The sequence below is a fragment of the Panthera leo genome, chromosome E2, assembly GCF_018350215.1.
Source record: "Panthera leo isolate Ple1 chromosome E2, P.leo_Ple1_pat1.1, whole genome shotgun sequence".
Lineage (NCBI taxonomy): Eukaryota > Metazoa > Chordata > Mammalia > Carnivora > Felidae > Panthera > Panthera leo.
In genome coordinates, this window is record NC_056693.1 from 4,018,330 (window position 1) to 4,043,398 (window position 25,069).

General features: G+C 49.9%; 1 protein-coding gene across 1 annotated transcript; it reads right to left on the reverse strand.

Annotated features, from left to right (window-relative positions):
- Positions 1-4,264: 4,264 nt before the first annotated feature.
- On the reverse strand, positions 4,265-23,718 carry CACNG7 (calcium voltage-gated channel auxiliary subunit gamma 7). The gene is made up of 6 exons (XM_042919886.1): positions 23,677-23,718; positions 20,794-21,018; positions 20,385-20,471; positions 19,856-19,996; positions 4,884-5,029; positions 4,265-4,571 (listed from the first exon to the last, which is right to left on the reverse strand). Exons 2-6 carry the CDS (start codon positions 20,987-20,989, stop codon positions 4,314-4,316), a joined length of 828 nt encoding a protein of 275 aa, XP_042775820.1. The 5' UTR covers positions 20,990-21,018; positions 23,677-23,718; the 3' UTR covers positions 4,265-4,313.
- Positions 23,719-25,069: the final 1,351 nt, after the last annotated feature.

Consider the following 25,069-nt stretch of genomic DNA (forward strand, 5'->3'; position numbering starts at 1 on the left):
CAGCGAGAGAATGGGGGAGGGGCAGAAGAGAAGGGAACAGAGGATCTGAAGCAGGGTCTGTGCTGACAGCAGAGATGAGCTAAGCCAAAGTTGGAGCCTTCGCTGACTGAACCACCCGGGGAACCTGGCTTATATTTTTGAAAATCTGGTGCACCTGGGTGGCTCAGTCGGTTAAGCGTCCGACTTCGGCTCAGGTCGTGATCTCGCGGTCCGTGAGTTCGAGCCCCGCGTCAGGCTCTGGGCTGATGGCTCAGAGCCTGGAGCCTGCTTCCGATTCTGTGTCTCCCTCTCTCTCTGCCCCTCCCCCGTTCATGCTCTCTCTCTGCCTCAAAAATAAATAAACGTTAAAAAAAATTAAAAAAAAAAATGGGGATGAAAATAAAAGGCAGCGACTTCCTTGGGTTATTGAATGCAAAGTGGTTGGCATGTAGAAAACACTCAATAAATTATGCAATTAACTTATGCAAACTATCCTTATTAAGCATCCTTGAAAAACAATAAGGTAGAGTTACATAACTCTTACTGATTCTCCCCAATACTTTGCCATGTGCAATTGGAAGGTGCAGAACTATGTGTATAAAATGATAAATGCTGTGTCAAATAAATATATATGGGCTCCATACCTGGGCGGATTGAAACACATGTGTAAAGACCTCCCTACGCATATAGTAATGTTGAAATTATACATGGTAAGAAGATAATTCAGGGCAAGGGGGACTTCTGGAGTTCAAGAAGTCAGAAGTAGGACTGACTTTTCACAGCATGTATTTATTTATTTATTTATTTATAATGTTTAGCTATTTTTGAAAGAGAGAGAGAGAGCGCGTGAGCAGGGGGCAGGCAGAGAGAGAGAGGGAGACACTCTGAAGCAGGCTCCAGGCTCTGAGCTGTCAGCACAGAGCCTGACAAGGGGCTTGAACTCACAAACCGAGAGATCACGACCTCAATGCAAGTCAGACCCTCAGCTGACTGAGCCACCCAAGCGCCTCTCACAACATTTTTTTTGTTTATAATTTTTTTTTAATGTTTATTTTTATTTTTGAGACAGAGAGAGACAGAGCATGAACGGGGGAGGGTCAGAGAGAGAGAGGGAGACACAGAATCTGAAACAGGCTCCAGGCTCTGAGCTGTCAGCACAGAGCCCGACGCGGGGCTTGAACTCACGAACCATGAGATCATGACCTGAGCCGAAGCCTGACGCTTAACCGACTGAGCCACCCAGGTGCCCCTCACAACATTTTTTTTTTTTAAAGATAAGCAAATCTTTAATCTTTAAGATCCCATTCCATTTTCAAAATGTAAAAAACACAAAACAAAAGAAAATGAAAAGCTAGCTTGGTTCTTTAAAAAATAAAAATAAAAAAGGGAGGTATACGTTTAGGAAGCTGGGTTGTCAAATTCTGGACAAAATTTGCAAATACCCAGCACTTGCGCTGAAACTACCCTTCCTGTGGGCAAGACAGCACCAATCAATGGGAGATCCTTTCCCACTGAGAAGATATGCAGAACCTTTCTCAACACGGAGCTCCAGCCTGCCACTAGGAATCGATTCGTCTTGACAAAGAAGCTGAAACATCTTTCCACCCCAGCTCTCAAGCATGACCTCCAGAAATTCCTGAAATCATTGGAAATGACTCAGAGTATTTCCCTCAGGGAGTCTGATCCTGCTGAATCTTACTTTCCTGCTAACCTGCCCCTGCCACTCTCCCTGTTCCAGAGGGATTTGGAGTCCTTCTAGCCCATCCCCCTTCCTTTTTACAGAAAAAAAGTAACTGAAGCCCCAGAGTTTAAAAGACTTCTCAAGGTCACAGAATGAGTTTGCATCAAAGTCGTGGTAGTGAAACATAGTGGCTGAGAGAGAGAGAGAGTAGGTTCTGGGATCGGACAGGCCTGGGTGGAAAGTCTTTGCTCCTTACCGGCTGGGTGATCTCAGTTCCCCGAGGGGAGTGCCCAGTGCCGGTTCATCTGCAAAGTGGGGCCGTCTGCAAAGCCTCGTTCCCAGGAGGTTTGGGAGAACCCATGGAAAGCGTGCAGCAGTGTCTGGCACCTAATGGTAGCTTGGTAAGTGTGTTGGTGACGGCCAGAGCTGTCCTGTTTGTACCCAAGAGGCTAAGCCCGGACAAGGCAAAGAGCCAAAGGGCTAGCACTGTGTCTCCTCTGGAAGACACTTCAAGAAGCAGCTCGTTAAGCATCCAGGCTGTTTTCAGTCCCTCTGTGGAGCAGGCGAGATCACAGATCTCAGGACTCGCTTTGCAGCCTCTGATACAGGGCTGTTGGGAGCATCTGGTGAGATCCAGTACAGGAGGGGAGTGTGCAGCTCACAGTAGAGGCGCCCTACGTGGTGGCATTGATTTCTCAGCACAGTCACAGAATCAAGCCTTAAGAAGACCCACTGTTTCCCAGTGCAGGGGGAAGGAAGCTCAAGCTTTGGAACCAGATGAATCTCCTTTCAGCTTTGCCTCTGCCGGGTTTCCACCTGTGACCCCGGGTGAGTCATTTCACCTCCGTGGCCCTACCCGCAAAATGACTTCAGCAAACTCAACGTGAAGGCTTGGGGAGAAAACTAAATGAAGCAATGAATGTAGAAGGGAGGCAAGTAATAGTAACAGTACTCTAAGTGGTCACGGTTAACACCAAGAGTTACTTTTTATTGGTCCTGGTGGGTGTCATTTGCTGTCCTACATGCTTTACACGCACCGAATTATAAAGAGTTGCTGTTAATAACGATGAAGCAACTTAAACAGAAACCAATCTAACCTTATTCTGCAGGACTCGAGGCCCCGACCCCTGGGGGTTATAGAGACCTGGACCCCAGACCCTGTATCCAATGCCCTCCCCCTGGGCAGGCGGAGACGTGTTTGAAATAAAGTTTATTGAAGTTTCTCTTGGTATTTACATATGATACACGGCAAATAACAGAGCCAGGCCCCCCACCCCACCCCTTCCCCCACCCCAAAGCCCCCCTCCCCCCAGCCTCGTTAAAAATCGCTGCGTAAAGACAGGTTAACTGCTGCAGTCCCCCCTCCCCCCTCCCACTTAAGATGCAAACTAAAAGCCCCCGTCCCTCCCCCTGCCCCCCTCCCCCCACCCCGGGGGCCTTTCTGGTTCGTTGTACAACACTGTGCTACCTCGCCCTCTCCCCCCCAATAAGGGTGGAGGGCGAGTTTCTGGTGACCTTCCCCCCAAATCTGTCCAAGGGGGCGGACGGACCCTTGAAAGAGGCCAGAGTTGGGGGGGGGGGTTCTGAGATGGGAAGGGGGACTTCAATGAGGGGGGGAGTGCCAGAAAATGGAAGACTTCGAGGTTTGGGGGGTTTCGACCCCCGCTACTGCCTCTCCCTCCCCCAACGGGGCCTTGAGGGGGAAGAGGCGGGCACAGGTGTGGAAGTGGCACAGAGGAATTCCCTCGAACCCTAGGGTCTCCATCCCTGTCCTGTGGTGTGCGGGGCTAGATGCACCTAGGGGCTTTGGATGCGCGGGCAGAAAGGAGGGAGACAGAGTGGAGGAAGAGGAAGAAGAGCAGGAAGAAAAAGAAGCCCAGGGCAGCTGAGAAAGCAAGGAGATCCGTTAGACGGCGCCCCCTAAAAGGCAGGCGACCTTCAAGAGGTCCAGAAGAGCCCAGCCGGTGAGGAAGAACGGGGCCTCCCAGGGGAGCGGAGAACTGTGGGGGGGCGGGGAGGGAGGGAACGCCAGGTTAACCGCGCCCCGGCGTCCAGTGCCCCGCTCCACCCCGCAGCCGCGGGCACAGCAGGAAGGCCGCCCACCGCATCCAAGGACCGGGAAGGTCGGGAGATGAGAGTGGGCGGGCGAAGAGAGAAGTCGGGGGCCCAGGGGAGAAGAGAATGGTTGGCATTCCAGGTGGCTGCCGAACCTACTCTCCAGCCCAGCGCCCCTGCGGCGAGGCGGCGGCGGGTTGCGGGGCTCAGGGTGGGTGGGCGCTGGGCACCGCGGGCCCTGCGCGCTGGGTGCGCGCTGGGTGCGCACAGGAGGGAAAGCGGTGGGGAGGAGACTGGAGGGCGGGGCGGGGCCCGAGGAAAGGGGCGGGCCCCAGGGAGAGGAGGCGGGGCCGTCTGCAAGTGGACGGGACCGGTAGGGGGAGGAGCCCTTGGCAAGTGGGAGGGGCTAGGGCGGCGGGGCGGGGCCACCGGGAAGCGGACGCGGCTGTAGCGTGCACGCAGTCCTCCGGGACGCATCCCGAAGCCCGGAGGGAGGGTGCGGAGCTGTGGGGCTGGAGACCCCTGAGAAGGAGGAGGAGGAAGAGGAGGAAGAGGAGGAGGAGGGAGAGGAGGAGAGGGGGGCTCCGAGGGGCAGGCCTCAGCACGGCGAGGTGGAGATGTGCAGGTGGTCCGGGTACTTGATGGCTGGAGGGTAGTTCTGAGTCATCTGGATGGAGACGTCGCTGGAGATGTCGGAGGGGCTGCGGCCGCGGCGCCACGCCTCGGGCTGCAGAAACTGGCCGGAGTAGTCCGAGCAGTCGCTGAGTCGCGGGCGGTAGAAGGCCGGGTGCGGACGGTACATCTCCTCCTCCGCGTAGCGCTTGGTGAACAAGTACACGGACATCACGCCAGCCCCCTGTGGCAACGCATGATCAGAGTCCCAGAGGCTGGCCCCCCCACCCCGAGCTCCCGATGACCCCAAGACTCCAGACCCCCCACCCCCATCTCGCTCAGACCCAGGAGTCCAGCCTCCCAGCCCCTCCTCCCCCAGGACCCCAGAAGTTGGGAGCTCCCAGACCCCTCCTCCAGGACCCAGAGGTTAGGCCCTCAGCTGCCACCTCCCTCTTAAATCCAAAGTCTACACCCCCAGCTTCCTCTTCCTCCTGGACCCAGGAATGAGGGCCCCCCAGAGCCCTCTCCATTCAAGTCTGGGGCCCGCAGACATCACCTCTTTCAGTAGGAAGGAGGAAGCGGCGAAGGCAAAAGACCACCCGTAGCGATAGTGGAAATACTGCTCAGAGCTGCTGGGCCGGTTCATGACCTCGTCATTGATGCTGGAAATGTAAAGGACCAAGCCCACCACCAAGGAGAGGCCTGGGGGAGCAGAGGGGGCCCTTGGGCCGTTAGCAGTGAATCCCTTGCTCCAGCCCCAGCCCCTCCCCCATATCACTGCCGCCCCTTCCTGCCCCCTCCCCTCTCTTCCCTGCTGGGTCCTGAACTAAATTCCTTTTTTTTTTTTTTTTTTTTTTTTTCTGAAGCCCCTTGTGCTGGGCCTTGGCTGGGTGCAGGGATCGCAGAGATGAATGAACTTCCTCTCCTCACTCTTCCCCTAATCTGCTGTCCAGGAGCTCACAGAGCAATTGGGGAAGGCAGATGTGGGCATTGGTCAGTCGTGGCATACACGGTGATATGCACAGTAAGGGAAGTAGTAACACAGAGTTCTCTAGGTCCAGAAGAGGCACCAGCCCACATAGGTGAGGGGCAGGGACAGAGGCAGGGGCAGGGGAAGCCAAGGAAAGCTTCCTGGAAGAATGGTCTTTGTCTGAGTCCTAAAGGATGAGGCCTGGGTTGAGACTGTATGAATAATAATAACAACAACAAGCAACTATGCGCCATGGGCTAAATCCCACCCACATCCTGTTTTTGTATGGCCCTTCTAGCTAAGCATGGCTTTCATAGAATTAAATTGTTGGGAAAAAAATCAAAAGAAGAATGATATTTTGTGGCATGTAAAAAGTATGCGAATTTCAGTTGGCAGTTCCTAAAAGTGTTAAAGATAGAATTACCACATGACCCAGCGATTCCTCCACTGGGGATCTCCACCCAAGAGAATAGGAAACATATGTTCACACAAAAACTTTGCATGAATGTTTGTAGCAGCATTCTTAATAGCTGAAAAGCGGAAACAACCCAAATGTCTATCAACTAAGTGGATAAACAAAATGTGGTATAGCCGTATAAAGGAATATTATTCAGCCAAAAAAAGGAACGGCATACTGATATATACGGCCACGTGGATGAACTTAGAAAATCAGCTCAAGAGAAGGAAGACAGATGCGTGCTGTAGGGTTCCATTTATATGTGATGTTGAAAATAGGCAAATCCGTAGACACAGAGAGTAGATTAGCGGCTGCCAAGGAATGGGGTGGAGGGGAGATTCCGACTGTTGTTAAAGGGTAAGAGGTTTCTTTCTGGAGTAATGAAAATGTTGTGAGATCGGGTGATAGGGATAATTATACCACCTTGCAAATATACGAAAACCACTGAATCATACCAACTTTATGTTTTCTGAATTAGAATACCTCAGTTCAAAAAGTATATGCATTTCAGGGGCGGCCTGGGGGCTCAGTCGGTTAAGCATCTGACTCTCGGTGTCAGTTCAGGTAATGATGTCGCGGTTCTTGAGTTTAAGCCCCGCGTTGGGCTCTGTGCTGACAGCGTGGAGGCCACTTGGGATTCTCTCTCTCTCTCTCTCTCTCTCTCTCTGCCCCTCCCCAGCTTGTGCTCTCTCTCTCTCTCAAAATAAATAAGTGAACTTAAGAAAAAAGTATATGAATTTCTAATGTCAGGGTCTATAAATAAAATTTTATTGGTGCACAGCCACGCCCCTTTGCTCCTGTGTGGCCCGCACTCACAGTGGCAAGCACAGCCTGTATAGCTGAGGATATTCATATCTGGCTTTTTACAGGAAAACTTTCCTGACCCCTGAATTGCAACGCATACACGATCTGAGTGTCACCAGCCTCATCCCTGGTCAGTTTCTCTGAGCTCCCTCTACTTAGATCGCATGACTGTCTCACCCTGCCTTGAACTTGTCCAGCTTATTTCTGTTTCAGGACCTTTGCTCTTGCTGTTCCCTCCAACTGCAAGACTCTTCCTCCAGGCTTCTCCAAGTCTCTCTTTCACTTCATTTACATCTCTCTTCCTTTGTCCCTTCTTTGAGCTCCTTGTTTAAAAAAAATGCTCTTGGGGTGCCTGGGTGGCTCATTCGGTTAAGCATCCAACTCTTGGTTTTGGCTCAGGTCATGATCTCATGGGTTCATGAGATGGACCCCTGCATCGGGCTCTGTGCTGACCGTGCAGAGCCTACCTGGGATTCTCTTTCTCCCTCTCTCTCTGCCCCTCCCCTGCTCTCTCTCTCTCTGTCTCTCTCTCTCAAAATAAATAAACATTTTTAAAAATGCTCCTTTACTCAGAATAGAAGAAATGGGAACCGTGAAGAGATACTGTTTCTCAACCATCAGGTCACCAAAAGTTAATAACCTTCACAACATGTTCTTTTGGTGAAGCTGGGGAAACGGCAGCTCTTACGTGTTGCTAGTGGGAGTGTAAAATGGCCCAGGCCCTGTGGAGGGGAATCTGGCCAAATCTAACAAAACCACACATGTATCTGTCCTTTAACTCAGCCATCTCACGCATAAGAATTTACCCTGAAGCTATCTGTCCAACCACACAAAAGCGCATATGCACATGTTAATTCACCACATTACTCATAACTGCAAAACAATGGAAATGACCTAGATGAACTTACAGAGAGGATGAGTGGGATACATTGTAACACATCCCAGAGCAGACGACTGTGCCACTGTGAAATGAGAATGAGGATGGTCTCTATGAACTGGTGTGCCATTCAGTGAGAGTTCCAGACACTGTCACTCAGCTTAACAACAACAACAACAAGAAAGAGTAATGCGCAGAAGAATCTACGAGTATACAGAATGCTAGCTTTTAAGGAAAAAAAAAAGTACATAAAATGCATATGTGCATCTGTTTATTTTTGCAAAAAGAGACATGGTAAGGAAAACAAAAAACGAGGCTGATCGCCTGCAGGAGATAAGGGAGAAGAGGAAGGAAGGGATGAGAGAAAAGTGGCGTTGCTGATTTTTGCATGATCTGGACCCTTGGAACAATGCTAATGTTTTATATGTTCAAAAGATGAAATCAACAAGGATGGAGAAAAACCTAAAATTGGATACAAACAAAAATAAATGAAGCTAAGTTTGTATCAAACGAGTAGCACAACCACAGGAAGGAGTAAAAGTATTATTCCAAGTGACTTTTGAATACGGTACTTTGATTATATATTTCACTCTAAAGACAAAAGATCTGCAGAGAAATCTTGAACCTTAGTGGATTTGGGGGGCAGTGGTCTAGAGGTAGCAGTTCTTAAGCAGTGTAGGGTTGAGCAAATGTTCAAATATACTGATATTTAGGGAGCTGGAATTTTTCATTTGGAAGAAAGGAAGACACAGATAAGAATGGGGTGAGGTAAGGAAGAACCCTGGGGCGTCAGTATAAAACTCCTGTTTTACAAGCACATGATTCCCCACTTTGTGCCCTGAAGCATCCTAGCAGCAGTGACACCCCAGCAGCAATGAGCACAGCAAGCACCCAGAGTTTGGTCTCTAATATCATCCCTCACTAAATAATAAGCTAGGGCTTCCAGAAGAAGTAGCTAATTTGAAGCCTGGGGGAGAGGCAATAAAAGTGTAATTGTGCCATAAAGCAAAGAAATATGCAAAAAAAAAAAAAAAATGATGGGGACATATCAGAAAAGGATGCAGGGACTAGTCTGAAGAGAGTTCCTGGGGCACCTGGGTGGTTACATGTCTGACTTTGGCTCAGGTCATGATCTCATGGTTTGTAAGTTCGAGCCCCACATTGGGCTCTTTGCTGTCAGTGCCAAGCTCACTTTGGATCCTCTGTTCCTCCTCTCTCTGCTTCTCTCCCATTAGTGCTCTCTCTCTCTCTAGAATAAATAAATATTTTTAAAAATGAAGAGGGTTCTTGGGGTATCTGGGTGGCTCAGTCAGTTGAGCATTTGACTTCAGCTCAGGACACGATCTCACAGTTTATGGGTTTGAGCCCTGTGTCAGGCTCTGTGTTGACAGCTGCTTTGGATTCTGTGTCTCCCTCTCTCTCTGCCCCTCCCCTGCTAGCACTCTGTCTCTCTCTCAAAAATAAATTAACATTAAAAAGTTAATGTTTATTTTTTTTTGGGGGGGGAGGGTCAGAGAGAGAGGGAGACACAGAATCCAAAGCAAGCTCCAGGCTCTGAGCTGTCACCACGGAGCCCCACGCAGGGCTTGAACTCATGGACCATGATCTCATGACTGAGGGATTGTGAGATTGGCTCAGGTCATGATCTCGAGGTTCGTGGATTCGTGTCCCGCATTGGACAGCTCAGAGCCTGGAGCCTGCTTTGGATTCTGTGTCTCCTTCTCTTCTCTCTTCTTCCTCTCCCACTCACTCATCTCTCTCTCTCTCTCTCTCTCTCTCTCTCTCTCAAAAATAAATAAATAAAAAAAATAAAAGCTTCTTTTATCATAAAGGAACTTAACATACCATCTCAAGCAAGTGACCAAAACGAACATCACCAATAGTGGAGTTGACTGACACCATTACCTCCTGATGTGAGCGTGCCACAACTCCATTTACGTGGCCTTCCTGCTGGAAATGTGTAACCTGAATCCACTCCTAAGGAAACTGTGGCCATTCCACTAGACAACTGGCTGAGCTCTTCAAAAAAAGTCAACATGAAAGATATTTCTTCTTTAAAAAGGCACAGGAACTATATAAAAGATGAAAGGCAACGAAAGAGACAGGATGGGGATATACAACGTATGCTCCTAGATTGCAAACTGAATTGGGATGAGAGGGGGCAGAAATGACTACAAAAGACAGCATTGGGACCATTGGTGAAATTTGAATATGGATGGTGTTTTAGCTATAATATTGTATAAATGTTAAACTTCCTGAATTTGATTATTGTACTGTGGTTAGAAAAGGGAATGGAGGGGCGCCTGGGTGGCTCAGTCGGTTAAGCGTCCAATTCAGCTCAGGTCATGATCTCACGGTTTGTGGGTTCAAGCCCTGCATCAGGGTCTGAGCTGACAGCTCAGAGCCTAGAACCTGCTTTGGATTCTGTGTCTCCCTCTCCCTCTGCCCCTCCACTGCTCATGATCTGTCTCTCTCTCTCTCTCTCTTTCAAAAATAAATAAAAACATTAAAAATGAAAGAAAAGGGAATGGATACACTTGTTTTTAGGAGATACTTGCTGAAGTATTTAGGGGTGAGGTGTTTGCTACTTATGTTCAAGTGTATACATATATTTAGGTTTATATATATATATCTCAGATACAATATGGATAGAAAGAGAGAGAGAACATGGCAAAACATTAAAATTTGGTCCACCGGAAGGGTATATGTGAGTTTACTGCATTATTTTTGGCTAATTTTTCCGTAGGTTGAAATTTTTTTCCAGAACAACAAAAAGAAATTCAACAAACTAGGTATTCCAAAACAGGATTTTTCCTCCCCAAGGTACCAAAGTATCACCCGGGAAATCACTTATTCATTAGAAAGAGGAAACTCCCTTTTCAATGAACAGCCCTGATGACCATTACCTTTACCAAAGTTTCAAACTTTGTTCCCGTCATGGGGAACGACCTGACATTATTCACCACCCGAAGTGATGGGACATACGAACGCAGCACTCCTCTGTATCTGCTTGCCAAACATTTTTAACCTGGATCTAATAAAGCCTCTAGTGTAGACATGACTCCCAGTTTACAGAGAAAGCAAGCAACAAGGAACAAATCAAACGACGCCATGGAAAAACAATCAAACAGATCTAAGACGGGGACCTTCTATAGTAACTGACACCTTGGTCAGCAGGCTTCCAAAGGACAGTGATACGGGTCAAGCCAGTAACACTGCATCCAGTGATCATTCTTAACACCCCCCAAAGACAGACAACCAGGCATTGTGTCTCTGGATGCAGTGCGGTAGGATATAAACAGCACCACCTATCTTTGAAGTATTTTTTTGCCAAACACACACACACACACACACACACACACACACACCGGAAACCCATAAACCTGGATTGGATCAACAGTTTTATAGGTAAACACAGGGATGAATGAGCATATTACACAACATGAGAGGGCAACGGGAAAAATCCTGGAGGTGGGAATTCTACAAGACACATGACCAGATTTCAGCAACAAATAAGTGGCAAGGAAAAAATAGGAGAGAGACTATTATAGATTAAAAGACGCTTCAGAGATCTATCAGCTAAATGCACAGGTGGAATTTGAATCCTGATTTGCAACAAACTAACTGTAAAAAGGCAGTTATTTATGAGATATGTGGGGAAGGAGAACCCTGAGTAGATATTAAATGATATTAAGCAGCTATTCTTAATTGTTTGGGCATGATGGCTATGTTAAATAACAAAGTACTTACTTCTCCGAGATATACTGAAATATTTGTGGGTAAAAATGATTTAATGGCAGAGGCTGGCCTTAAAATAACGTAGTGAAGTGCAGAAGGGAGATACGGCCGTGGGACTAAAAAAAGATTCGCCATATGTTGGTAACTTTTTGAAGCTGAGGGAAGGATACACGGGATTTCACTTATTTATACTATTCTTTCTGTATTTTTATAATGAAGTACATTTTAGAAGTCAGTGTTGTAAAAAAAAAAATAGTGGGGGAACTAGTCTAGAGTAAAAGAGACGTGAACTAAATGCTGTGTGTGAACCAAGCTTGAATCCTGGTTTGGGGAGGGGAGCTATAAAAGGCATTCTTGAAACAATGGGACAGTCTGCGAATGGAATAAATTATATTATGGCATTACTGGAAGATTTCTTGGTATGATAATGGTGGTGTAGTAGAATGCCCTTCCTCTTAAGAGATGCATCCTACAGTGTTTAGAGATGAACTATTGTGATGTCCATAACTTAATTTTAAATGGTAATGTCGGGGCGCCTGGGTGGCTCAGTCGGTTAAGCGTCCGACTTCAGCTCAGGTCACAATCTCGAGGTCCGTGAGTTCGAGCCCCGCGTCGGGCTCTGGGCTGATGGCTCGGAGCCTGGAGGCTGCTTCCGATTCTGTGTCTCCCTCTCTCTGCCCCTCCCCCATTCATGCTCCGTCTCTTTCTGTCTCAAAAATAAATAAATGTTAAAAAAAAATAAATAAATGGTAACGTCCCAGAAAAGCATGGGGAGAGGGGAGAAAAAGAGGAGGGTGGAAAAAAAGAGAAAGAATATGGCAAAACATCAGAAAAGTGCAGGATTCAGGTGGAGGAAAGTATACAATGCTCATTGCACTCTTCTATTGATTTCAAAGTTTTCATTAAAAAATTGGACGGATTGGGGCAACTGGGTGGCTCAGTAAGTTAAGCATTGGACTCTTAATTTTGGCTTAGGTCATGATCTGACGGTTGTGGGATTGAGCCCCACATCAGGCTCTGGGCTGACAGTGGGGAGCCTGCTTGGGATTCTCCCTCTCCTTCTCTCTCTGCCCCTGCCCTCTCAAAATAAATGCATAAACTAAAAAAAATTGGAGTGAGGCGCCTAGGTGGCTCAGTTGGTTAAGCGTCCAACTTCAGCTCAGGTCATGATCTCATGGCTGGTGGGTTCAAGCCCCTCATTGGGCTCCATTCTGATAGCTCAGAGCCTGGAGCCTGCTTCAGATTCTATGTCTCCCTCTCTGTCTGCACCTCCCCCGCTCATGCGCTCTCTCTCTCTCTCTCTCTTTCTCTCAAAAAATAACATCTAAAAAAGATTGGAGTGATTGAGATAATGCCCCCCATTACTCTCCTTCCCCTGTCCTATTTTTTTGTCACTCTGATTACTACCTAACATGTAATTTGTATCTGTAATTGTTTCCACCATACATCTCCCCCACTGGGATGCTTGGAACTAGACTACCTTGTTCCTGTTTGCATCGCTATCATGTAGCACAATAATAAATACCAGTTGAATGGATGAGTATACTTGCCAAGCAACTCGAGCTTCTAGCAAAGCTCATTAGTTGCTTTCTTTTTTTGAATGCACGCTAAATCCCCCCATTTCTCCATTTCCTCTAGGAATTAACTTTTCCTTGCTCTGAACATCCATAGCACTTTCAATTTCTAGAATTCCATAATTTTGGTATTCAAGAAGAGTGGGCCCACAAAGTGTGGTGGAAAAGCATCCAAGATAGATCCAGAAAGATGACCAGGCTTAAAGAAAAGAAATAGCAAAGGAATCCTACAATCCACACTCACTCAAGTACGCATGTCCCTAGTACCCTAGTCAGGTACCAGGGGAGTCATCCTGATTTTACTCTCTCTCTCTCTCTCTCTCTCTCTCTCTCTCTCTCTCTCTCTCTCTCATCCACCAAAGATTCTCAGTCATCAAGTTATGTCCATTTTACTTCCTGAATCTCTCATAAATCAAAACCCCTTCTTGTGGGGTAACTGGGTGTCTCAGTTGGTTGAGCATCCAATTCTTTTTTTTTTTTTTACATTTATTTATTTTTATTTTTATTTTTTTTTTTCAACGTTTATTTGTTTTTGGGACAGAGAGAGACAGAGCATGAACGGGGGAGGGACAGAGAGAGAGGGAGACACAGAATCGGAAACAGGCTCCAGGCTCTGAGCCATCAGCCCAGAGCCTGACGCGGGGCTCGAACTCACGGACCGTGAGATCGTGACCTGGCTGAAGTCGGACGCTTAACCGACTGCGCCACCCAGGCGCCCCACATTTATTTATTTTTAAAAGAGAGAGAGAGAGAGCAGTGGATGGGCAGAGAGAGAGGGAGACACAGAATCCAAAGCTGGCTCCAGGCTCTGAGCTGTCAGCACAGAGCCCAATGTGGGGTCCGGACTCACAAAAGTGAGATCATGGCCTGAGCTGAAGTCGGATGCTTGACCGACTGAGCCACCCAGGTGCCCCATATTCTTTTTTTTTTTTTTAACGTTTATTTATTTTTGAGACAGGGGGAGACAGAGCATGAATGGAGGAGGGTCAGAGAGAGGGAGACACAGAATCCAAAACAGGCTCCAGGCTCCGAGCTGTCAGCATAGAGCCCGACGCGGGGCTTGAACTCACGGACCGCGAGATCATGACCTGAGTCGAAGTCAGCTGCTTAACCGACTGAACCACCCAGGGGCCCCCAGGGGCCCCATATTCTTGATTTCAGCTCAGGTCATGGCCCCGGGGTCATGGGATAGAGCCCTGTGTTGGGCTGTGCGCTTAGTGTGGAACCTGCTTGAGATTCTCTCTCTCTCCCTCTGCCCCTTTCCCCTGCTCTCTCTCTCTCTCTCTCTCTCTCTCTCTCTCTCTCAAAACAACAAACAAACAAAAAAAAACCTTCTTGTAACCACAAATCCTCTGGCCCAGTTAAGGTTTATTGTCAATGCTTATACCATTGCCCTTAAACCCCTATCTCCCTGCTTTAGGTACTGGTTCTTTCTAAAACCCATACAAACTCTAGCCTTCTCTTGTCAAAATTCTTCCTTGGCTCCCTGTTGTGCACAGTTTTTCATTCCTCAGCCTGACATCCCAGATTCTGCGATCTGACTCCTGCTAACCACCTTGATTCCGTTTTAGATTACAGTTCTAAACAACAGACATTCTGCATAAGGCAAGTCAGGAACAAAGGTTGATAAGGAAACAAATAAACAAATATTTCCAAAGAGAGAGAATTTTTTGTGGCTTTTTTTTTTGCTTTTTTTTGTTTTTAGTAATTAAAAATCATGTAAAAACAATAGCAAAAGTTATTCTCATCATTCTTTCTACTTCCTGGATATTTTGTAGTGGCTCTGGTTCTCCAAAAATAATCTTTCCCCTTTTTTTCTCCTTTCTTCTCTTTCTCCCTCCTTCCCTCCCCACTTCCTTTCTCTGTGATCCAACTCCCACTACATCCCCCCCCCCCACCTCGCCCCACATCTGGTTCAGAATATCACCCTAGGCAAGAATCACCTACATTCCAAGCTGAATAGAAACAACCCGGCCTTAGAACAATACGGTTTCAGGACCATGGAGAGCTGCACATGAGTCTACCTCTGCCTTAGATGCTTTCTAGGGCATTAACACCTGCTGTGAATTCCACCACCGTAGAAGGCACTATTCTTTCTTCATTTGAAAAATTCCCCCTCGCCCTTTCAGCTTCATCTATTCAGATGTCACCTCCTCTTGGAAGCCCTCCCAGGTCACTCCACCACCACCCTCCACCACCCTACAGTACCAAGTTAATACATCTTCCCCTTTCCCAGAATGCCTTAAGCTGTCCTTATCATTCATCCTTCATACAAATATTTCAATGTGTAGTTTGTACCAGAAACTCATCTAGGCTTTGCAGACACAAATGAGAGAATGTTTGTAAGTGTCCATGTATTCTGGAGGGTACATTCTGGTAGGAGGCAGGAAGCAAATAAGATGACAATAGCAATAAGTGTGATGAAACAAATATAAAGTTTGCAATGTGGTACATAGTATAGTGGGGGTGAGGCAATATTACATACTGTTGTCAGGGAGACAAACTCTGAAGGGAGAAAGTTCAAGCCCTTTGAGTACCAGGAGGAAGAGACTTCCAAGCATGAAGGGATAATGAGTGCAAAGTCCTCATATGGGACTGAGATGAGCATTTTCAAGGAATAGAAGGAGGCCAGTGTGGCTGAGGTTGTAAGCAATGAAGAGAGTGTTAGTGGGTTAGGAAATGAGGTCAGAGATCTGAGCAGTAGCCAAATCATGGAAAACCTTGTAGGCTAGCATGGGGAGTTTGGATGTATTCTAAGTGCAATGGGAATCCACTGAGCATTGAAGGGATTTAAGCAAGTGTGTAGTTTTGATTTGCTGGGTAATTGGGGCTGTTTTGTAACTGACTGCATGTGAGCTCTCACTTAGGATTCAGCCACATCTTCAGTGCTCTGTTCAGGACCTGGCATGTAGGATGTCTGGGTAAATGTTTGATGAGCAAATGAATGAGTAGATGCATGTTGCGGGTCAGGGGTTAATATGGGCTTTGCATGGGAAGCATGCTTCTTATGACCTGGAAAAAGAAAATCAATGACATTCCATCCTCCTCCCTGCTTCTCTCACCAACCATATCGAGTCAGTCATCTGGTTCTATTGATTCTTCTGTCGATCTACTTCTCTGTCAAAGTCATCCTGTTGCCTTTAGCTTTCCATCCCTAGCCCAGCTCAGGCCCCAGCTGCTCTTGCCCAAACCACTGCATAAGCTTCCTCCTTGGTTTGCCAATTTCTTTTCTTTTCCCCCTACTAGTCCATTCCCAACATGCTCCCTGAAAGATGCTTAGCACCCAGGTGTGACCCAATCCCTCCCCTGCCCCAAATCTCCCACCACTTTATCCAGAATTGAATGCCAAACCCACCATTTACCAGCCCTTGGGCAACTAACTCCTGTCTCTCTCTCCAAGTCTTGGTTTCCTCACTGGGAACATGAGGCAGATAGACTAGATTATTCTGTTCTAGGATCTAAGAAGCTGGTACTGTTTCCATCCTTTCCTCTACTTTTAAATCTCTTTAATTTTTATGATTTTTTTAAAAAGCTTTTTATTTTTTATTTTCTTATTTTTTTTGAGTAATCTCTACACCCAACATGGGGCTCAAACTCACCCCAAGATCAAGGGTCCCATGCTCTACTGACTGAGCCAACCAGGTGCCCCATTTTTTGTGTGTGATTTTTCATTTTGGTGGGGCAATACAGTGCCATAGTGAAAGCTTGGGTGGGGGATCCTGCTTCCACTATGGAGCAAGGTCACCTGTGAGTGCTTCTGTTTCCTCACCTGGAGAATGAGAATCACAGTGGCATCTGCCTTACGAGGTAAAGAAAATGAAATAACCTGCATAAAGCACTTAAGACTTCCCCAAACCATGGCACTCCATGAAGTGCTTATTATTTTGGCTGTTGCTGTGATTAGTACCATGTATGTATATATGTATGGTTGCCCTTCACATCTATGATCTGGACCAGGGGTCAGCAAACTACCGTTTGCTCCAACACTTGTTTTTGTATGGTTTGTGAGCTAAGCATGGTTTTTCCATTGTTAAATGGTGAGAAAAACAAAACAAAACAAAACAAAACAAGAAGAATATTTCATGGCTCGTGAAAATTACATGGAGCTCAAATGTCAAGATCTATAAATAGTATCGCTGGGACACAGCCATGCCCACCGCTGCACCTCTGGTTGTTTTGACACCACAACCCTATGGCTCACAAAGCCTGAAATAGGTACCATTTGGCCCTACATGGGTTTGGTATTCCCTAAGATTTGTCTTCTCCAGACACCTGGGTGGCTCAGTCGGTTAAGCGTCTGACTCTTGGTTTTAGCTCAGGTCATGATCTCATGGTTTCATGAGTTCGAGCCCCATGGGCTGACAGTGTGGAGCCTGCTTGGGATTCTTTCTCTCTGCCCTTCCCCCACTTGCATGCTCTCTCTCTCAAAATAAATCAACTTAAAAACATTTTTTTAGGGGCGCCTGGGTGGCTCAGTCGGTTAAGCGTCCGACTTCAGCTCAGGTCACGATCTCGCGGTCCGTGAGTTCGAGCCCTGCGGCGGGCTCTGGGCTGATGGCCCAGAGCCTGGAGCCTGCTTCCGATTCTGTGTCTCCCTCTCTCTCTGCCCCTCCCCCGTTCATGCTCTGTCTCTCTCTGTCTCAAAAATAAATAAACGTTAAAAAAAATTAAAAAAAAAAACACATTTTTTTAAAGGGGTGCCTGGGTGGCTCAGTCAGTTAAGTGTCTGACTTCAGCTCAGGTCATGATCTCACAGTTTGTGGGTTCCAGCCCCATGTCAGGCTCCGTGCTGACAGCTCAGAACCTGGAGCCTGCTTTGGATTCTGTGTCTCCCACTCTCTCTACCCCTCCCCTGCTCACACTCTGTCTCTTTCTCCTTCAAAAATAAAAATAAAGGGGCGCCTGGGTGGCGCAGTCGGTTAAGCGTCCGACTTCAGCCAGGTCAGATCTCGCGGTCCGTGAGTTCGAGCCCCGCGTCAGGCTCTGGGCTGATGGCTCGGAGCCTGGAGCCTGTTTCAGATTCTGTGTCTCCCTCTCTCTCTGCCCCTCCCCCGTTCATGCTCTGTCTCTCTCTGTCCCAAAAATAAATAAAAAACGTTGAAAAAAAAAATTAAAAAAAAAAAATAAATAAATAAAAATAAAAACATTAAAAAAAAAAAGATATTTCCTCTCAGCAATTCCATACTGTAGCCCATGAAGTTAAGGGGAAGAATTTGAATGCAGGGTTTTCTAGGTTCACAGCAGTATGAACTGTCGGTCACTACACCCCAAAACCTTGAAAGCACATGACCATAGGCCGTATTTTGTGAAATGAACTCAAGGAAGGGCTTTAGGAAGCAGTCTTCAATCTCCCCAAATTGCTCTGTTGGTACATCAGAGGCCTGACCTCCAGCCATGACGGCACCATTGATCCTCAGCCTGATCTTGGGAAGTCAGGTCCTGGGGCACCACAGGAGCATGAACCTGGGTTTTGGGAGGAGAACACCCTCTATGCTAACCGACTACTGTGTCACTGGGCTACGCTACCCCTTCTGTGAACAGCAAACAATGGGATTTTCCTTCTAGTGTTTTGGGTAGATTGAATAAAAGCGACTACCCTTGCCCCACTTCCTCTCTCTCTCTAGGACACTATTTTTCCATATGAAAAACGATGAGCCCTTTCGGCTCTGACGCTCTGGGATGGTGATATTCTATGTGCCTTATTTTAGCTCAGTGTCTGGCTCCACATGCTGCGATTCAAGTTTACAGGCAGGTTGCACCCTGGTTTCTTTGGAAAACGTCTCTTCAGGTTAGGTTGGAGGCAGGGGGGAGGTTTGTCCTGGAGAAAGCTGGCTGAGGAGCAGGGAGGAGATTGGGGGTACCCAAACATCCATCTTCAACTATCTGTGGAGCCAACACTACAGAGGGATCCAAGTGCAGGACCCAGGGGACAGAATGGAAATGAGACGTATGCAGGCTTTGTTCATAAAATATCAACTGAATTAGAAGGACCCGAATGGAGTGTAACTAAATTATGTTGAATGAATCTGAGCCAAGTTGAAGAACTGAGTCAAAATACACTGGGGTTAGTTGGACCAGATTGATGAGTTAAATGTGTTAGGGCTGAGTTGACCTGGGCTGAACTGAGCTGAGATGGACTGAAATGGACCATGCAGTGCTGACATTGGAGGAGGGTAACACCTAAGACAGAACTCTGCAGGGGAGCTCAGGACACTCGGTCCCCCAGCACCAGTTTATGCGTCTTGGGCAACTCCCTGCACAACTGTGGGCCTCAGTGCCCCCATTTTATCAAGTGAGTGCTAATAATAACACTCCCTGGCAAAGATGTGATGGAAAAGGTGTGAGATCACTTGTGCAAAAGATCCTCATGTCTCAAAAGAAGAAACAAACAAATATTGAAATGTAGCTAATGATGTGCATGGTGAAATACTTTGGGTGAGATTTATGGACACTTTTCTTTGAACTGCATAAAGAAATAAAGGTAGATTCATGGATGGATAGAAATATAGATAGATGGACAGATACGGGGCAAAGCAAGTCTAGTAATAGGGTAACAGTTGACTCTAAGTGGTGGGTCCGTCCATGGGTGTTCATTCCAAAATCCTTTCCACTTTTCTATTTGAAAAATTTTCGAATACAATGTTGCACAGGAAATAAAGAGCCTTATGATATGTTAACTGCTAAAATATCGGGAGTGGTTAAAAAACACAGCCTCTGGAGGCGCAAGGTGTGAGGCTGAGTCCCAGCTCTGTGTCACTGGTCGTATGGGCCTGAGCAAATTACTTCATCTCTCTGATCATTTGTTTCTGCATCTGTAAAATGGGGCTGTTGATAGCATTTACCTCACAGGGTTGTGGAGAGCATCAGAACAGAGCCCCATACCTAATTAGCACCCCATAAACATTCGCTATGATTTGGTCCTCCCAACAAGCTGTGAAATGGGTGCTGTGATTTCCATTTCACAGAGAAGGAAAGTGGGGGCTCAGAGAGGTTCTGCAACCCCTCCAGATCACGCAGCAAGGAAGCGGCTTTCTTAGTGGAAGAGAGACCACAGGTTCCTGGAACCAGCAACAGTCCCCCAGCCCCTAAGTCCTTTCCTTGGGCTCACCCGAGAGGATGAAGAAGATACCAGAAACGAAGGCCAGAATGGTCCTCTGTGGGCGGATGTGGCCGATGTTACTGATGACGAAGGCCGTGAACACTAGGAAGAGACTGACCATGGGGAAGGGGGTGGCTGTGCGCACCGTCTCTGAGAGAGGGGTAAAGGGAGAGACAGGGGGTGAGGGGAGACTCTGGGGGGGGGGGGTGACACCTTCCCATTCCCCCTAACTCTCCACTCCCACCATCCCCACCCCCTTTGTGGCTCCTCCCCTTTCCCATACCTCCACTGCTGGCCCCATTCCTTAGCCCAGGCCCCACCCCTTTTGGTTTGGCCCCACCCATTCCTGTTGACTCCACCCACTGCTCAGGCCCCGCCCCATCAACCTGGACGGTTCTCTTCATCCAGCCTCTGCCTTCTTTCAAGCTTCCACTCCTTCCCTTCCACCCCACCCCTTCCCTGGTGCTGCCCTTTCTCCCAGGACTCTCCCTGTGATCCTGCCCCCCTTTGCCTGCCCCCCGCCCCCGCTTCCCCTCACTCAGAATATTCTCCGTGTTTTCCGTCACCAAGTTGATCTCCGGTTCGAGGAAATACTCCGAGGCCACACAGCGACCCTTCTCCCGGCCTGGAGGGGGGGAAGACAAGAAGGTAAAGCTGGATGAGAGGCTCCTGAGTTCCGGAGAGGCAGGGTTTTTATTCTGCCCATTCAACACTGGAACTGTCCAGGAGACAAGGACTGATGGACTCTCCAGGGATTGGGGACCCTGGAATTGTGTGAGCATGGGGCTCTCAGATCCAGGACATAAAGGGCTAGAGGTCGGGTCTCCAGGAGAAAAACAGGACCAGTTTCTGGACTTCTGGAACCCAAGGGATAGAAGTACAGGTAAGGGCTCTCGGGTCCCAGGCAAGGCAGGGGCAGTTGAATGGACGGCAGGTGAGGTCCGTACCTGCAAAGAAGCAGACCCGCCAGAGGCCTGCGTGCAGGGCCATCTTGACCTCCGTGGTCTGGTTCTGTGGCAGCACCGTTCCCTCTTCCATGTACAGCCAGTAATCAGTGCTGACCGCGATGCCCACGAGCAGCAGGCCACACGCACCGAACACGCTGCTCAGCAGGGTCAGGGCGCGGCTGCTGCAATGACTCATCGTCAGCGGCGGGGGGCGCCCTGCGGGGCCTGAGTGAGAGACAGAAAGCTGGTGTCCTGGAGAGCCCTGGTGGGGCTAACTAGATTCCCCAACCCCAAGCAAACACCTGGACACTGGACCCAGGCTCTGACCTCTGTGCCCTAATCCATGACCCCGTTTCTGGATGGGAACCAGTGACATCAACTGTTGACCTTCAACCCCAGGCCTGGCCTTCCCACACGTGACACTTGTGTTCTGGATCCTGATGAGAGGCCCCACACCAGATCGCCAGCCCCAGAATAAGATTTTCAACTGTAACCCTTCAGCCCAGATCCAGAGATTGGACCTTAGCTCCAACCATGTGTCTGGACCTGGGTCCCAAATATCATGACTCTGACTAGAAGCTCAACTCCCATATTCTCAATGCCAGAACCAGGCCCTCCAACCCTAACCTTAGGCCCTTTCCCGAGCCCCCCACCAGAATCCTTAACCTTGAGCCTGGTCCCATGACTCAAACTTACACTGACCAGGCATTCCAACATAAGAACCAGGCATATCTCCCCAATCCTGACTCGTGGTACCTTAACCCTTTTCTCTTGGAGTCTGTTTCTGAATAGTTACCAGAAACCCCCCAAGTGGGTCACTAACAAGAAGAACCCTAAGTAAGGGTCCCACTAACCAAGGACCCACTAACCAAGACCTTGAGCAGAGGCTCCTGCCCAAGTTAAAACACTTGGACTCTTCTCTTGACATTTAATACCCAATTCTGACACCAGGACCTTGACCCCATGACCTTCTGACTCTGTTCCTGTGCCTTGACCTCAATTTGATAACTCAATCTGATACCTCAATCTGAGATCGTGGCCCATGACTCAGAGGTAAGATTCCAGAACCCTAATCCCCCCCATCCCAGATCCAAGCAGGTTCACCTGGGATGCTGGGGCTCCATCTCAAGCTGCTGGATCCCAGAACACTGGGACTCAGAGACCTGGAGCCTGGATTTTGGCTAGAGATTCCAGAATGTCAAAACCATGAGCTGGGACCCGCCCACCCCCTCAATTCAGCACCCTAGCCAGAGTACCCTAGACCATCTTTCAAACTAGGGATCAGTGCTCTGAACCCTAAACCCCCAAATCAGGAAGTCCATGATTCCCCCTTCATGTGCCATCACAAGGTCCCCAAATTCCCTACCAGAGATTCCAGATTCTAACTTCCAATGTTAGGACTTCCAATTACACATCCAACCTGAAATTCTGATCCCTCTAACGCTGGAGCCTCAAAACATGAGAGATCTCCAGTTCATAGCTGTGGCCTTCCAAATTCCAGTTGGGGAGCTGGAGTTTCGAGCTAGGGAGCTCATAATCCCATACTTTCCACTCTTGTCCCCCCATCCCCCAGCCAAGAACTTTCCCCTGCACCACACAATCCCATGATTTGGGGGGACTCAACTTGGGATTCCCATCCTATTTCATCCAGGGATCTCTGCGTCCCTGAATACCCGGGATCCCCACCATCTTTTTAAACTAGGAAGGTGAAGGGGCGCCTGGGTGGCTCAGTCAAGCGTCCTACTTCAACTCAGGTCACGATCTCGCGGTCCATGAGTTCGAGCCCCGCGTCGGGCTCTGGGCTGATGGCTCAGAGCCTGGAGCCTGCTTCGGATTTTGTGTCTCCCTCTCTCTCTGCCCACCCCCCCCCCCCCCCCGTTCAATGCAGCCAAGACTTGAGACCCCGCTTTCTTTAATCAGAATTCTTGGAGCCTTGAAACTCTGCCCCATGCCAATAAGGATCTTGGAATCAGACAACTTTCATCACCGCCCACCCCCCATCTCAGCACCCAGAGCCCTCACCCACCCCCAGCCTCCTGGAGGAGTCAGGGATGCAAGTCTGGCAGAGCTCTGTCCAGCTTTTCCTCCCATCCCCCATCCCGACGCTCCGGGGCTTAACCGCCAGCTACTTGCTCCCCTTCCAGTCCACTCAGCTCAGAAACAAGCATCAAAACCCCAGTCACCCTGACTGCCTGAGTCCCAGGTAGCTGACCTCAGCTCCCCCCACCCGCCATGACTCCTTGGACTCTCAGCTGGGACCTTGCCCACTGACACCCTTCTCACTTCCCCTCAGAAACCCCCTCCTGCTGTGCTCTGATTCCTCCTGACTCCAAGTGGCCTGCCCAGATCTCATTCTCCTCTAGCCCTTTTTCCTTTGGGACCCTCCCCCAGGCCTGGAGCCACCTTCTTATCCTTCTGTATCGCAGCCTCTTCTGGATTCAGGATCCCTCGGATCCCAGGGGTCCCATTCTCCAAGCCCCAAGTCCAAACTCCGTCTCCCTCCAATCTCTTGAGGAACGTATTCCCCGTTCGTGGGGACCCCTTCTCAGACTCACATCCTGCTCTCACCGGGCCCGGGCCCTCCCCCCTCATCCAGGACGGCCTCCCTCAAGGACCTGGCCTGCACCCTCCTCAGGGCCCACGGTCTCTAAGACTCGGACATTAAGAGTACAGTTGCCCCACTCCAGGACCCTCGGACCCTGTCCTCCCGGATTCCCTAGGCCCGATGTCCCCCCACCCCTCATTGCCTCCCGAACTCGGGCGTCCGGACCGCCAGAATCCCACACCCCAGGTCCCTTCAGGGCCCTTTTAGCCCCAACCCCTAGCTCCCAGCCACCTCAAGGGGACCCCCCACTCCTTCCAGGACCCTCCCCTCGCGCTCACCTCGCTCAGGGCTGGGCGGACGCTCCGGGCCGCGGGCCCCGCAGCCGCATGACCGGCCCCGCGGCTTCCCCCGGCCGCCGCCGCCGCCACCGGGGTCGCCGGTGCCCGCGCCCCCCGCCCCCGCCCCGGAGCCCGGCGTCCCGGCCCCCTCCCGGCCTCCCACCCCCCACCCCCCGCGCCCGCGGCCTCACTCGGCGGACGGCGCCGGGAGCTGGGACCGGCGGCCGCTCATTGGCTACTGCGGAGGAGGGGAGGGGCGGGAAGGGAGGGGGAGGCTGCAGGGAGGGAGGGAGCTGGGCCTTGAGAATGGGGGAGGCAGGGAGGGAGAGAGAATAGAAACAGAGGCAGAGAGCCCGAGAGGGGCAGGGGCGCACAGAGAGGCAGAGAGACGGGGCCGAGGGTCCGGGACACACGGAGACCTCGAGGCTGAGAGATGCTGAGACTCGCAGGTCTGGGGACCAGGGGAGACACAGAGACGGCCTAGAAGAGACAGAGAGAGAGAGAGGAAAGGAGAGACAGGATCAGCTCTAAGACCCCCTCTGCCCTCAGGCTCAGAGATTCCGGGGCTCTGGAAGTGGAGAGGCCAGAGAGACAGAGACAGAAAGAGACAGGAAGACGCTCAGAGGCCCTGGGCTGAGAGATGCTGAGACCCAGAGACCTTGAGCTAGGGAAAGAGGCAGAGAGAGAGAGACAGAGAGACAGGGGGGAGAGAGAGAGAGACCCTGAGAAGGAGAGAGCGCGGGGGCAATCCTGGGGCTCCCCTGAGGAGGACTGGGGCTCTGGCCAGGCCTGGGGCGGAGCCTGGGGTCTGGGCGGCTGCAGGAGGCGGGAGGGGGCGTCCCGGGCCGGGGTCCCCAGAGCAGCAGGCGGGCGCAGAGCGGAGCCGGGTCCTGCAGCCGCCGCGGAGCCGGGAGCCGGGCCAGCCCACCCCCCCCCCCCCGCCGTGATGTCAGCGGGGCCACTCTTAAAGGGGCAGGCCGCCCGCCGAGGGTCGGAGCGGGGCTGGGGGCCGCGGGCAGAGCATGGGGGTACCCCCACGGTGCTGGGGGAGCCAAGGGGGTCCCCAGCATCCAACTGAACCGAGTCCCCGGAACCCAAGAGTCTGCAGAGACGAGGAGACGCCGGGGCTCCCCGAGGGAGCCTGCGAAGCTCTGGGGCTCAGTCCCCTCCAAACACACAGACACAGGCACACCATTCAACCGGCCTGCCCCGGGTCTGGGACTACATTTTCCATCAGCCCCGGCGGAGAGGGGCCGCACTTGGGGGAAGGGGCCGCCGCGGTGTCTGCTGGGAACTGTAGTCGGCTGGGACTTCTTTCCACCGCCCCCCACCCCCACCCCCCTTCTCCGCAAGTGGGTCAAGGCAAAGAGGCCCGGAGGGCGCGTCCGCCGGT

What these genes read in the sequence shown, in the direction of transcription:
- CACNG7 (XM_042919886.1), bottom strand. Translation starts at nt 20,989, where the DNA reads ATGAGTCATTGCAGCAGCCGCGCCCTGACCCTGCTGAGCAGCGTGTTC. An exon ending in AAACACGGAGAATATTCTGA is followed by an intron (nt 19,997 to 20,384) that starts GTGAGGGGAAGC and finishes CCCCTCTCTCAG; the next exon opens with AGACGGTGCGCACAGCCACC. An exon ending in CCTCCTTCCTACTGAAAGAG is followed by an intron (nt 4,572 to 4,883) that starts GTGATGTCTGCG and finishes GCGTTGCCACAG; the next exon opens with GGGGCTGGCGTGATGTCCGT.